The sequence below is a fragment of the Schistocerca cancellata genome, chromosome 9 (genome assembly GCF_023864275.1).
Source record: "Schistocerca cancellata isolate TAMUIC-IGC-003103 chromosome 9, iqSchCanc2.1, whole genome shotgun sequence".
Classification (NCBI taxonomy): Eukaryota; Metazoa; Arthropoda; class Insecta; order Orthoptera; family Acrididae; genus Schistocerca; species Schistocerca cancellata.
The window spans coordinates 257834297-257849968 of NC_064634.1; the positions used below are offsets into that span (position 1 = coordinate 257834297).

The following is a 15672-nucleotide window of genomic DNA, read 5'->3' on the forward strand; positions in this document are numbered from 1 at the left end:
GTCCGCTGTGCCGTGCGTGTGATCATTGCTTGTACAGCCCTCTCGCAGTGTCCGGAGCAAGGATGGTGGGTCTGACACCGGTGTCAATGTGTTCTTTTTACCATTTCCAGGAGTGTATTAAGTTTTATTTTGTTTTCTCCTTCCCTTCTGGGTGTTTCACATTTTTTGTGAGACAGTGTAATTTATCCAACTAGAGCACCTTGGTGAATCTACCACTTTCTCACAACTCAGTCTCTCGTCAGAGCATCATATACAAACTACTCTGCGAATTTTTGAGTAAGCAAATTGACAAATTTTAAAACAATAATAATCTGAAAGTATTTGGTGGACACTTGCCGAGACAAAAGTGGTTCTGTTGACTGGGTAGAGGTGCCCTGCGGTGATGACCAGTTGCTGCTGTGCCCGTAATATGACGATCGCCAGGGAGCGCTTGAAGCACTGGCTGGACTCCACCCACTGGCAGCTGTAGGCCGCCATAGACAGCGCCTCCGCCTGTCAACAGCGAGCAATCTGTCTGCCTCGCAGCGAGTACAGAAACTGCGGAGGAGCTGTGTATGCTGAGCAAAATGTCAAATGAAATGAAACCTTTTGTAAGTTATACCATGTAACAAAAAAATTCTTCTCATGTATTTATGCAGACTGAAGCGCCAAATGAAAATGTCGGGATTCGAACCTGTGTCTCCTGCTCACTAGGCAGATGCGCTATCCATAACGCCAACCTCGCACAGTGGCTCTGCAGACTACCACAGCACGCCTCCCACCTCAATCAAAATTCCCATTCACGTCTCAGCACACTGGGTATTCCTTCTAAACTCAAACAGCATTGCAGAGGCTCTCCAATTGTATTGGGCCAACACCTCAACTCCGAATAAAACGGGGGATCCTGCCGTAAACCCAGGCATAGGTGCTTTAATCATTCGAAACTATTTAATTCCAGAGCTCTTTTCAAGCCTCCGACATCTACGATGTATATATGCAGACCGAAGCACCTGCGCGTGGGCTTCAGGCAGCATCCCCCATTGCATTCGATGGTTAGGTGTAATTCCAATACAGTTGGAGAGACTCTGCAATGCTGTGAGTTTAGCGGGAATATCAAGTGGTCTCAGGCGTGAATGGGGATTTGGATTGAGGAGCAAGGCATGCTGTGGTAGTGGGAACAGTTGTGTGAAGCCTCTGTGCCAGGGTGCACCTGTCTGATGAGCAGGAGACTCAGGTTCAAATCCTAGCGTTGGTACAAATTTTCATTGGTCACTTCGGTCTGCATATACGAGGTGCGACAATAAAGTAATGAGACTGATTTTCTTTGCAGGATGAGGCAACCCTGCAGGCTTGCGTAGGCACAATATCTTTGACCTTTGTATATAAGCTGCTTCTAGTCCAAGCGACATGTCGATGCAACTACTCAGTCGTGAGTTGTGCTGTTTGTGTCTCTCGTCACGGAAATGGAACCGCATAATATTACGCAACGGTGTGCCGTTTCTTTTCGCGCGTTAAATTGGGTGAAAACGCGACGACAACTTACGGTAAGCTTCAGAAGGCTTTTGGAGAGGAGGTTATGTCAAGAGCTCAAGTTTTTCGTTGGCATAAAATGTTTAGTGAAGGCAGGACAAATGTTGAGGATGAAGACCCCAGTGGACGACCATCAACCTCATTGACGGATGTCAACTTGGCCAGGTTGCGTGAACTCGTATTATCTGATCGAAGATTATCCGTGAAAATGATTGCAGAAGAACTGAACATCAATCGAGAAACGGTTCATCTAATAACAACTGAAGATCTTGGTAAGAGAAAGATTTGTGCAAAAATGGTCCCCAAAAATCTCACAACACAACAGCGAGAAACACGGAAAAATGTGGCAGCCGATCTGTTAGCGCAAACGGAAATCAATCCAGAATTGTTGAGCCGTGTTATCACTGATGATGAAAGTTCGTTTTATCAGTAGGATCCAGAGACAAAACGCCAAAGTTCGCAATGGTTCTCAACGGGATCACCCAGACTAAAAAAGCTCGCATGTCAAAGTCAAAAGTGAAATGCATGTTTGTGTGCTTCTTTGGTCCCAACGGAAATGTTCATAAAGAGTGGGTGCCTCCTGGACAAACAGTTAACCAATATTACTGCAAAGAAATTTTAGAACGACTTCGTAAATGAGTTCTTCATGTCCGTGCCAACATTGCTGATAATAATAGGATTCTGCATCACGATAATGCGCCATCCCATACTGCTCTGTTAGTGTAGCAATTTTTAACCTCAAAACAAATTTCAGTACCACCACAGCCACCTTATTCACCAGACATCGCTCCGTGCGACTTTTCCAAGAGTCAAAACGGCGGTCAAGGGACACCATTTTCAAATAACACAAGACGTCCAAAAAGCTGTGACCAGGATCTTGGGGGATATTACAGAACATGAGTTTCTGAAATGTTACCATCAGTGGTAGAAGCGCTGAAAAAAGTGTGTGGAATCAGAAGAGAACTACTTTGAAGGAGACAACACTAAACTTGACTAAAACGGTAAGCAACATGTTTTTTTCACATCAGTCTCATTACTTTATTGTCGCACATCGTATACATCATAGATGTTTGAGACTTTAGAAGGTCTCTGGAATCATAGTTTCAAGTGAAAAAAGTCTGACAACAGATTTCTTTTAGTTTCAGGTTATGTCGCTGTTAACGTGCTCTGAAAATATTAATACTACAAGTTGCTTGGTTTTTATAGAAACGATAGAGCATTTCAGAAAAGCCTTCATTTCCTTATAAATAACTATCCATTCCGCTCAACAGGTCATCCGAAGTCCTTTGCTGCTCCTGACAACTACGGTATTATTCACAAACGTCAATGTTTTTACTTTTTCTACTTTACCTTCAATTCCCTCTCCAAATTTATTCCTGGTTTCATTCACTGCTTGCTCAATTTACAAATAAAATAATGTCGGACAGAGCTTCCCTTTCATGTCTTTAGACCCATAACTGCAGTCTGGTATGACCATCCACTCCCTATACTTAAAACTTGCTACCTTCAGAATTTCGAAGTGCATATTACGGTGACCATTGTCAAAAGCCGTCTCTAAATCTACAAATATTGTAAAGTAGATTTTCCTTTCTTCTGTTTCAAGTTACGTCACTCTTAAAGTGCCCTGAAAATATTAATATTAGAAGTGTCTGTTTTTACAGAAACAATTTTTATACAAGCGGTAGCGCAAAAACCTGTTCTTCCATTTCTCTGGAACAGAATGGATAGTGTGTAGGATCGAAGGCATAATACGAATATCAACAAAAGCAAAACAAGAGTAATGTAACGTTGTCGATGTGGAAGAGGTGTTTCTGAAAGAATTAGCTTCTGAAAAGGGGCACCAAAAGTGGTAGATAATATTTTATGTTTGGACAATAAAATAAAGGACGAGGGCCAAAGTAGAGAGTTAATAACATGCAAACTTGTAACAACAAGAAAGCCGTATGTGAGAAGAAAAAATTGTTAACATCGAGTATGAATTTAAGAGTTAGTAAGTGTTTTCTGAAAACGTTTGTCTGGAGTGTAGCCTTGTATGAAAGTGAAACGAGAAATAAAAACAGCTGAGGCAAGTAGAGAATAGAAGCTTTTAAAACGTGGTCCAACAGAAGAATTCAGAGGCAAGCTAATAGCATTTCGTTCCTCCTCAGCAACTGAAGGGACTTACGTCACAGCCAAGTTTTCCCATTGTAGGTATTGTTCACGCCTTCGTGGCTTCTTCACCTGCAACGATCACGAAATTTGAAGAAACAGCTGGACTAGGTTGTGCAGCTGGGAGATGGAAGCGGTCCATTACCATGGCAATTTTTGATGAAGTTGCTGTAGCTATAACTGACCGTGCAGCACATGCCTCAAACCCTGCACCCAGTGCTAGAGCTGTGGCACAGGAATTGTCTCTCCCCTGATCAACAGTTCAAAAGGTTTCCGGCTCATTTTACACTGGCATCCCTACAATACTCAGAATGAGGGTCTGATGAAGTCCTAAGATAGGTTACAACGCCGCGACTTTGCCCTTCATTTTTTAGCATACATGGAAACGGGTACATGTGGCAAGAACGAATGAGGCATATTTTACTGTGCGCAGTGCTGTGAATGCACATAACTGGCGCATATGGATCTCTAATCCGCCACATGTTGTGCAGGGGCATCCACTGCAGTGACCTCGTGTGACTGTATGGTGTCTTATTCTTGGTCAGTTTTTCTTCGAGGGACGACACCTTGCCGATCTCTTGGGTGTAAAGTGTCAGCTGCACGTTATAATGTCGGTCTTGTGCAACACGTGATTCCAGATTTGCAAAGAACGCAAATGTTTTCACACCGCTATTTTCATGAAAGATGGGGAGACACCGCATGTCGCTTGCCAGGAGAAAGATTTGCTTCGACAAACCTTCAGTCACGACTGAATCATCTCTAGGTAATTTTAAGATGTGCGACCTTCCAGATCCCCCGACCTAAGCCAGTGTGCTTCTGGATGTGGAGGTATCTGAAAGCCGAGTCTGTCAAGGGTAATCCGGATTCTTCCTGATCTGAAGGATAGAATACGATGAAATATTGCTATGATTATACCGAATACTCTGGGAGCAACTGTCGACGATGCCGTGTTACGGGTGCAGCATGGCGCTGTGTCAGAAGACCATCCTGAACATGTTGCAATTTACGTGCCAGAACAACATATTCTAACTGTTTTAGAGTGACATTTTCACCTGGTGGCAGAAAGTGAACTTATTTTTCAGCATACTCCGAGAGCGCACCGATTAATGTACGTACATTCAATGTTTACTTTCTACACTGCAGCACTCGGAACATCGTCAGTATATATATATTTTTTTTCTTTATTGTATTTCAATTCCCCATCGGGGCGGGCTGGCAGCAGCATATGCGCTGCTCTTCAGCCGAAAGACATAGAACAAACAAGAGAAGACATTTAAAAATAACAAAGGAGAGAATATGGTGAACAGAGATATAGAAAAGGGGGAACATCGTGGAAGGCAATAGACAAAAAATGGGGTGACCGTAAAATGGAGCCAAAAAACTCTGAAAACTGTTTAAAAGTAGCACACAAAAAAGCCACACACTGCGACAATTAAAAGAACACAAGGCACAGTATGACTGGAGCATAAAAGGTATCGACGGATGGCGTAGCACATAACACTGACGGCGAACCTCAAGGCAGTACACAATTAAAATTACACCTGTTGACGCACAGGAGAAACAGCACTAAACACAACACTGATGTGGCACACTGACGATGATCAAAACAGAGGATCTGCCAGGCGCAAGGAGATGAGGGAGACTGGAAGAAGGGAGGGAGGGGAAGAGATGGGGGAGATGAGCGGAGGGCGCGCTGAAGAGGGCCAGGTAGGGAGGGATGTGGGAAGGAAAGAGGCAAGTATGGGGTGTAGGGTCTCAGGGGAGGGGGGGAGGAGGAGGAAAATCCGCTTTGGGAGAAGAAGGGAAGAAGAAAAAAGGGGGCCCTGGGGAGGAGGGGGTGGAACAAGGCCAGGTTATAGTTGGAAGGAAGGGTAGACGTCACAGCGAAGTTCGTCATCTGGGAGGGGGAGGCGTTGGAAATTGCCCTGATGAAGGAGATGGAGGGTGTGGAGGTGGAGAGAGGGAGGGATACAGCGATAGAGGCGCGGCAACGGGCGTGGTGTGGAGAGGAAGGAGGAAACCAGAGGGTGGGGGGGATCAAGCCTGCGGACAACGTAAAGGATGCGGAGATGTTGGAGGAACAGGAGGAGGTGGGAGAATGGGATCAGTTCATACAGGAGCCGAGTGGGGGAAGGAAGGCGGATACAGAAGGCAAGGCGGAGCGCATGGCCTTCAAGGATTTGGAGGGCCTTGTAAAAGCGGGTGGGGGCGGAGATTCAGGCAACGCTGGCATAACAGAGGATAGGACAGATGAGGGATTTGTTGGTGTGGAGGATGGTAGAAGGATGCAACCCCCATGTCCAGCCAGATAGGAGTTTCAGAAGGCGGAGGCGGGAATGGGCTTTGTGCTGGACGGTCTGGAGATGAGGGGTCCAGGTGAGGTGTCGGTCAAGGGTGAGGCCAAGGTATTTCAGGGTGGGGGTGAGCTGGATGGGACGACCATAAAGGGTGAGGTAGAAATCATGGAGGCGAAAGGAGCGAGTGGTGCAGCCTATGATGATTGCCTGGGTTTTGGAGGGGTTGAGACGGAGGAACCACTGGTTACACCAAGTGGTGGTCAGTATATTTATAACCAGCCGTTATCTTCAGGGTATCATAACATGACAGCCTGAGAACTGCATTTCACACAGGAAATAGCCACATATGACTGGACAGAGCATCGCTCCAAGCTTTTAGCTCACATTGTAGATTGTCGATAAGGGCACCGTTTGCGGTGCAGCAAACGTTAATACATGTGTGCGATTCGTTGAAATCGCTGCTACTTGGTGCCTGCTAAGGCGGGACAGCAGCCTGCTCTGGAACACTGCTCGTTGGGTTGCGTAAATGCAGGCGCATACTAATTCGACCCAGCAGTACGGAGCGAATGATTTCTCTGCGTGTTCCGACACGCCACCTGGTGGTGGTGCACTCTGCAGCTACGCCACAACACGTTTTATGAATCAAAATTTGTGGAGATGGCTCTTTCCATTGACATGTGTCGTTTTCTCGTATGTGTTGCAGTTTTTGATTCCAGAGGACGTTATGAATATCCCTGTGTTTGCAATAATGTAGTGACGATGAGGACGAAGTCTTTCGTGAAGGCACTGTTGTATGAAGCGTACTCTGACTACGTTCCGCTCCAGTCCAGGATAAAACCCCGAGCTTTCGATGGTTACCTCCATCGCGTTCGTCGGGAGCAGCAGACTTAAAACTCCTGCTGTGGTGGCCTTATATAGCCCATAGACGGCTTTTAATTGGTCGTTAAACACACAGAACTTTCGCAGATGGTGTCAACGTCTGCCCTAATGGTGTCACCGCTCCCGTCGTTGCGCAAACATTGCGATGAATTTCTCTGGCTGTTCTCTGCATCGAGAGCTCGATAACATTATATCCGCTTTCGTGACTGAAAATCTTCTCACACTTTCTTATTTCTACAGCCTCTTTAATTACAGAATGCCAGTATATGAGAGCCTGAGGCAAAACTTTTGTTTCGTGAAACAGTAAACAGTTTTTGATGTTTTTGAGCAACAGTCATACAATATTTTTTTAAAGGAACACACCGCCATTTGACTGTTTTATTGTTTATTTAAGTGCAACCCAGTTTCCGATCTTTTGTGCCATTTTCAAATATTTCATTTTATATGTTTAACGTATATTTCAAGACACTCAACATTTTGTCATGCTCAAAGTCGGCCATAAATTAACAAGGCCAATATTTTTCTTAATTTTCTTAATTAAACCATTAGTGCAAAGAATAATTAAGCTCTTTTTTCTGCTTCAAAGTAGTTGTAGGTCATCGTTTTGTAACACGTTTACGTGAAAAACATAATTTCAGTTTTTCACTTATATAGTCATGCATATTGATGGCAACTGAAGTTGACAATGGGCACTTAAGGTAACAAACGAAATACATTTATAGATTGATTACAATTTTTATTTTTCGAACTGTTTTGATGACACATTCTTACTTTATCTTTTTTAAAAAAAGTTATTTAAACAGTCAAAACACTTTTGAATCATCAGAAAAATTCTCATCTGAATCTTAGCTTAGGTTTTTCAAAATTTATGAAACCCCTCAAAACTATAAGGATGAAGTTGTACTGGGCATTTGGCAAATATATACACAGTTCGATTTTAGCATACTTGGTATCTGCGATACTTAGATTGTCCTTTGACGATGAGATGATCTTTTCTGTCCTACCTTATATCATCTAATGAAAGGCATCGTGATGATGGACCAGGTTTTGCTCTTGCGGCTCCATGGGTTATCAAAATTTGAAGAACAACTTGCCTTCGAAACTGAAGATGTGGCAGATCATTTCCCAACCTCCGATACAACTACCATCGCTGTACGCAACATACGTCAATACTCCACACAGAGAAAGACCGCCACCATTTTTAATCGTCATTTTTGTCCTATACAGAGCTGTGAATTTATCATTCAGATCAACCCCTCCCAACTGCAGATTACATTGTTTCACAGCATCAGTCACCTTTATCGCTGTTCTCTATCCGTTCTGATAAATCTTTCCACATTTCGTAAAGATTCTAGATAATCACAGTTGGAAAGAGCTGTCGCTACTGCATTGTCATTCCATCTCATTGCCGTCGTCTGGCCTTTGGATACTGAAACACATTTTCCTCTTTCTCGTTTTCCGAACTCATTCTTCGATGGCAAATTCAGTTGTTTTCTAACTCTGTTCTCTCGCATTGTCCCTGCACCGCCCAGGTATCTTCTCCATAGTTCTTCCAGCAATGGAACTGACATAAATTGTCAAAACAGATTTTTGTTCCACTTGGGATATTTCTTTGCTGAGTCAAACCAATCACTGCATCTCCATCCTCGCCAAGGCCAGTTTTAGATATTTTGGTATGTGTGCCACAGTAACGTTCTACATGTATAATGCAGCCATCAGGATTTTCCAAAATCCATAGCTTTAAATCAAATCTAATTGGCTTGCCTTTGATAAACTGTGTAGCCCCATGCCTCCCGTAATATGGTACAGTTCTCTCATCAATACACACTGCATTGATAGACACTGCATTGTCAGAGGGAACGTGCTTGATAGCGCCATTGAGAAAGTTGATCAGTGGCCTTACTTTATAAAACCCACCTTCCTTTATGTTTTTGTTGTCACTGAAGTGTATATATCACAAGAGTTCTTAAAATCTGTCACCTCACGGATTCTGAAACTAAAGCTACATTGCAATCAGATTCCTCCTGCCAATACATTCTTTTATTTGGCAATTTATGATAACCTGGGAGAATCCGTATTCCCAGGACAGTGCATGATTCATCATAGGAAACATTCATATTATTATTACCTTTCTGTGTAACATATAAATTTGTCTGAGAAACAATAAAAATTATTAATTCCTCAGAGAAAAACTTGTTAAAAGAATCCAATGGGAATTTTACTGTAGTTGAAGTAAAATGTAATAAATGAGGACCATAAGACACATTTACTTCTTTTAATTTCCAGCTTGGTTGCATTTGGTCCCAAGCTGAACTGATAGGTTTTACATGTGATTTGGCCCTCGAGTGTTTGGATAGGGTTGGAGGCTCTGAAGAATTGTCAATATCTTCTACTGCTGCTTGTCCTTGGCTTACTCCCTCACTGCAAAATTTTTACTTGGCCTCCCATTCTTCTTCCCCTTCGTATTTATAATAGTTGGTGTAGTTGGAGTCTCTGCGCAAACTTCAGCTTCTATCTCTTGTAGCCCTTGAATTTCTCCACTCATTGCAAAATTCTTACTTGATGTGCATTTCCTATTTCCTACAGTATTTGAAGCAGGAAGTGTAGTTTGAATGTTTGCGGAATCCTCAATTTCTTCATCTCGTTCACTTCCATCACACACTGCAAAATTTTGCCTTGACATGCCCTTATTTCTCATTGTATTTACAACATGTTCATTTTCCTTTAACTGAATTTGAGCCTGTGCCCTTCTTATACGCACAGGGAGAAGACATGGTTTTCCTTGAACTTCATAATCTGACAAATCAAAATCATCGTCAGTATCTCCACCTTGTGCTTCACAAGGAGGGATGGTACCAACTGATTGTATTTCTCTGTTTCGATCTGCTTCAAGAAATTTTTTTATTTCTTCCACAGTCCACAAATTATCGTCACACCTGAAAGACAACACGAATGCCCAGTGGCAACTAAAGAGGCCAGACATATTTTCCCCCAAGTAAATCACGCTAAAAACAATTTACAAATTCTGAAGAAATTGTATGTATAATTTAGACTGTTTATTACAATATAGTAAAGAAAATTCCCTTCAGATACTCATACTGTCCTGTACTTACAGTTTTCATCGACGCGGTTTCTAACACGCATACACAACAATAGATTTAACATTCGTAAGCAACAACATTGGACTGAATACTGATCCTTCAAATGTTAAACAACATTGCTTCCAACAATTAAATTATATACAGCATTTCATTGTTGCTAACATTAATTTTTAAATTCATTGACAACTTTAGTTGTCACTGGACATTAATGTGTGAAGAAACCAAGCTCAAAGTTGGCCGTAAATTAAGAAAGAAAATATTTTCCTTCATTTATGGCCAATTTTGAGCTTGACAACATGTTAACAGTCCTGCAATATATGTTAAACACATAAAACCAAACATTTGAAAATCGCATAAAAGGCCGAAATCTAGGTTGTACTTAAATAAACAAAAACACTCAAATGGCGGTGTGTTCCTAAAAAAATATTTTGAGTTTGTTTGTGGGGCTTGCTCAGTAAGTGTAAATTTCTCCAGGTCTCTGTGTTTAATATGACGATGTTCTGCACAGCGGCGCGGACAGACTGACCGGTGTAATTGCTCCCGCACTCACTCCTTCGTTTCTGCAGCACTACATCCAGCAAAACAGGCAGAGTTCTGGGAAGAGGAGGCATAAATTCTATCTTCCAATCTCCTAGGAAGATGAGGGTGGTACTTCGCCCTTTTAAGGGCAATCTCGACCTCAGGATCCCTGGGATTTGCAACATCGTTTGTGAGTGCCCAAGCAGTTACTTTGGTCAGTCCATCTGCACCGTTTCCGTCCGCTGTGCGGAACGGCATAGTAAAAATTGATAACTGGAAGAATATGCAGTTGCTGAGCACAGCCTCACAAACAAACACAAAACACTGTTTTACGAAACGAAAGTTTCGGCCATCCTCTTACATACTTGTATTCTGTAATTAAAGAGGTTGAAAAAGTAAGAATGTGTGAGAACATCATCAACCGTGACAGTGGATATAATTTTAATTTTAGCTGTGCACGGAAGCGAGCTTTCGATGCAAAGAAAAGCCAGAGATATTCGTCGCGAAGTTTACGCTATAACTGGAGCGGTGGTGCCACCAGGGCAGACGCTGACACCATCTGCGACATCTGCGACAGCACTGCGTAATTAACGACCAATCAGAAGCCCTCTATGGGCTCTAGAAGGCCGCCACAACAGCAGTTTTGACTGTCGATTGCTCCTGACGAAGATGATGCAGGTAATCGTCGAAAACGCGAGGTTTTACCGTGAACGATCGCTACAAGAAGTCCGAGAATGCTTCATATAGATAGTTACGATACTATTTAACTGTCAAAATGGTCCCCATTTTCGTTGTTTTAGACGCTCAGACATTTCTGCGCTGCTAAATTACAATTTCATAGGACTTCCTACAGCCAAGAAACCCCTTGCATGATGTTTTGCGTGCTTTGCTACATACGTCTTTGCCATGAAGTTTTCGAAAGACTCGTGACATACACACTCACTACGACAGTTTGCTTGGTGAAATTTTCAGTGCATAGAAATTACAACCGTCTACACAGCAGAGCATTTAAGTGAAAAGAGCTGCGTCAGTGGTGAATTACCTTCTCCGTGATGCGATGAGCGGCCCAGCAGTAGATGTACATCTGGCCGCCAGGTAGGGGCAGGAAAGCCACGCATCGAAATACAGCGCTGAAGTCATCGCTCTGGAAATATAATGAAAGCAGTGCGTCAAAAGCACCACTACAGTACCTAAGTCACATAACCAGCGATACAGAGTGTTCCAAAAAGGTTCTTCCTATTTCACAAGGCCATATCTTTTTACATGAATGAGGAAGGAACTTTGAGTAGATTTTGAACTTACGCATCAGAACTGAAAGGTTACTTTGGCGCCAGTTGTATGCTAGCGGTTCACGTGGTTGCCATCGGGAGCCCCCATGGAGCAGCTACAAGGGGTGGACAAAAATATGGAAACATCGCCAGAAGTGCAAGCTTGAACATAAATGCCGATGCTAGCCAAGCCTGCACCTAGCGCTGTTGTATTTGACCACGAACGGCACTTGTGCAATGTCTTCAAAACTTTGTCAAGTGTCAACTGTATTCCGGACCGTTTTCCGCGAAGCTGTAAGCACATTATGTCTCAACTAAGTGAAGTCAAACTTCGGCAGTTTATTGGCACTCGTTAGGTGGGTGCTCTAAACGAGGAAACCAAAGTGTTTGGTGTTTCAAGAGGCACCGTATCGTAGATTTATACCCCACACAAGAAAAGCGGAAAAACATCATCCACTAAGTCATAATGCGCACGAAAGTGAGTGTTGAGTGATCCTGACGGACGATCACTGAAGAGAATTGTGACGAAAGATAAGAGTCACTGCTATAAACGTCACTCCATGGCTGAATGTCGCACTCGCGAATCCTGTCATCACCAAAACACGAAGAGAGCTCCGTAAGCAGGGTATTACAGGGCTAGCTGGAATTCCAAAACCACTAATCAGTTATACATATGCCCGCAACAACAAAACGTGCTGCCGAAGCCATTAAACCTGAACTATGGAGCAGTGGAATGAAGTTATTCGGTCCAATGAGTATAGTTTCACTCTGTTTCCAACTTCTGGCCGAGTTTACGTCCCGAAAGTGAAAAACGGCGAGGGTTTTCATTGGCCCCATGGTTACTCTGCAAGGTCTTATTACTACTAAGGAATATGTGACCATTTTGGCTGATGTGGCACATTCCATGATGCAATTGTTTTATCGTTCCCCGATTGTGATTCCAAGAGTACAAGGCCCCTATTCATCCAGCTCACATCGCCCAGGACTCGCTTTGTGAGCAACACCCCAGGCCACCAGACACTAGATCCCAGTATTAATGAACCTTCGTGGTCTACTTTGAAGAGAGGGGAAAATGATCACTTCACACATCCATCATCGTTACCTGGACAAACTCATGCATCTACCAATGCGCTGTTGAACGAGTGCTAAGTGTTGCCTCAGCGATTCACTTTCTGAAGTACAGCCACGAACTCTCCATCCCCAGTGGACTGCTCGAGTGGAAGCTGGAGCCCACAGAGATTCGTTCAGCGCGAAGACCCACATCGAACTGTCGACTTTATATCTAAATTGTGCAGCTTACTTCTTCCATCCTAACAAGCAAGTCATGACGATTCATCCTTGTTTAAGAACTGTCTGTCAATGCCGTAACTGCGTCATCCGCAAAAATCTTGACAAGAAAACGTGGCACGGTAAAACTCTAGTGACTTTCGATCTACCCTTCTTTTCAAAAAAAAATTCTCTCTATGAACCGTCCTCCCGATGTAACAAACATTTTTAGCAATAGCGCGTTCTCACACCCAGCCTTGCATCACAGATGCTAAAAAATTGTGATCGATACTAGGCTCTTATTTTGCAGCTTCCTGTGTTTCTTTCGAAAAGCATGAGATTATTATCTGCTGAAGGCACTTTTCTGAACATGTCAGGGCGCTGATCTCCCACTGATTCTTTCCCTCAGCGCTGCTCAGCCGCTGGACTGGAGACATGTCATAAACGAACAATAGCGTCGGTGCCCCGGGAACTCGATCGGTAACGTAACTTTCACACTGACAGCACCTCACACTATCTGTCCTCTTTTCTGCGAATGCCCGAGTCCCTGCTGGTTGCTCGAGCCCATTTTCTTCTGCACATCGGACATTGCTCTACATGTCCCAAACCCAGTGTGCACCCTGTTTCCAAGCACTTGAGAAAGCAAAGAAAAAGACGACCCATACCATGTTAAATGTAGTTATGACATGAAGTTAATTATAGGTCAGTACACTGTCGCAGCAGTACAAATTTACTTTTCAGAACTATTATTGTTGTATTCGGCCTCCTCGCTATTTTTCGAGTTGAATGTAATTCTCATATTAATTGTCAAGGATCACACTAGATGGTTTGCCGCTTTTCACTTTGCTGTGTGATTTTCGTTGAGAACACAGCAATGCACCTCCTAAAAGCTCAAAGCACTCCAGGCTGACGCTTACATTTTCAAAGCGCTCGTTGTTAATGTATGGGAAATCCACAAATCACCCCCGTGTGCACATTGAAGACTTAAGTTGTTTTCGACAGTTTTGCATGTGGTACACAGAAACCTGCTTTTCGTGCCACCTGAGATTTAGCAATATGCTTGTATCTCAGGCTTGTTTTACGTCGCCATTTCTTTTCCATATCATACAGAGTGTAAGTAGGCTCTGTATGAAAATCGCTGACTGCGCTGTGTGGAGTCTGTGGCTAGTTGGACTCATTGTTGGAATATTCGCTTCTGTAGTGTTGGGCAGTTGGATGTGAACAGCGCGTAGCATTGGGCAGTTGGAGGTGAGCCGCCAGCAGTGGTGGATGTAAGAAGAGATGCCAGAGTTTTGAGCGGACGATCTGGATGTGTGTCCGCCAGAAAAAGGAAATTTTTACAAATTGATGTCATGAATTTATAAATATATATATGATGACTTTTGAACATTATTAAGGTAAATACATTGTGTTCTCTATCAAAATCTTTCATTTGCTAACGATATCTGTCAGTAGTTAGTGCCTTCAGTAGTTAGAATCTTTTATTTAGCTGGCAGTATTGGCACTCGCTGTATCGCAGTAGTTCGAGTAGCGAAGATTTTTGTGAGGTAAGTGATTCATGAAAGGTATGGGTTATTGTTAGTCAGGGCCATTCTTTGTAGGGATTATTGAAAGTCAAATTGCGTTGCGCTAAAAAATATTGTGTTTCAGTATAGTGATGATCAGAAAAAGTAAAGAGAGAACCGTGAGTACGTTCAGTTTTGCTCAGCTGTTTCTGTATCAAATAATATAAGAGTTTTTCCAGCACTACCATTCATAATTTTTCAAAGGAGACATTTCAAGAGTTCAGTTGCTACAAGCCCTTCATGAGGATGAATGAAAACGTGTAGCGGTTTGCAAACTTATGTGGATATAGGGGACTTAAGATAATAATTTGCTTTCACATTTAGTCTTCAGTGATAGTGTTGCATTCTATCTAAGAGGAAAAATGAATCGTTACTATGTTAGAATACAAGATACCCTATGCTAAGATTGTTGTGTTTTATGTCATTTCCTGACAAAAAAATTTACTACCCATATTTCTCACGGTATCACATACTTGTTTACTTTGGAGACCTGGCTTCTTCGCAGTTGTGATAACATGCCGAAAATTCATTGTTCTACTCAATGGAGCACCATCACACCTGCATGTAAGAGCCATCACATCTGCATGTAAGAGCATTTCTTAGCGATAACCTCCTCAACAATGGATCATCCGTAATGGGATCTCACATCGCACCATTGGCCTCTAAGGTCGTCAGGTCGTCTGATTTCATGATACGTGGTTTTTTTTTTTTTTTGAGCAAGACTGTCTACGTGTTTCGTATGAACTGCGAAACCTTGTAACAGCAGCAGTGAATTCAGTTATCTCAGATCTCAGACTCGTTCGCAAAGGTACTGGACGAGTTTGACTGTCGCCTGAATGTTTGTCACACGGTTAGCAGAAGGCAGAATAAACTTTTTTTTTTTTTTAAAGTACCCGAAGATTTCATGTGCATACGTAAAAAGATGTATCCTTGTAAATTTAGATTTTTTTAAATAAAAATTTTGCAGTCCCATGCATAAGTTAAAATTGGTATGTTCATTTAGGTAAGTGATATCGTCTTTTCAAATAAGATAAATCTTCTTAAAACACCCAGTAGTGTATACAGATGTACTGTATACTACCCGCCAGCTTATCAAGTTCTCTCATAGTCATAATTTATT

At 42.7% G+C, this 15672-nt stretch overlaps 1 protein-coding gene across 1 annotated transcript in view; it reads right to left on the bottom strand.

The window, feature by feature from the left end:
• LOC126101349 (odorant receptor Or2-like) overlaps positions 1–15672 on the bottom strand; it is a 73682-nt gene that overhangs the window by 13480 nt on the left and 44530 nt on the right. Inside the window, exons 5-6 of the mRNA XM_049912018.1 lie at positions 11496–11597; positions 337–492 (exon numbers count right to left, since the gene is read on the bottom strand). Of these exons, the coding sequence (XP_049767975.1) occupies positions 337–492; positions 11496–11597 (258 nt within the window). The remainder of the gene's footprint in view (positions 1–336; positions 493–11495; positions 11598–15672) is intronic.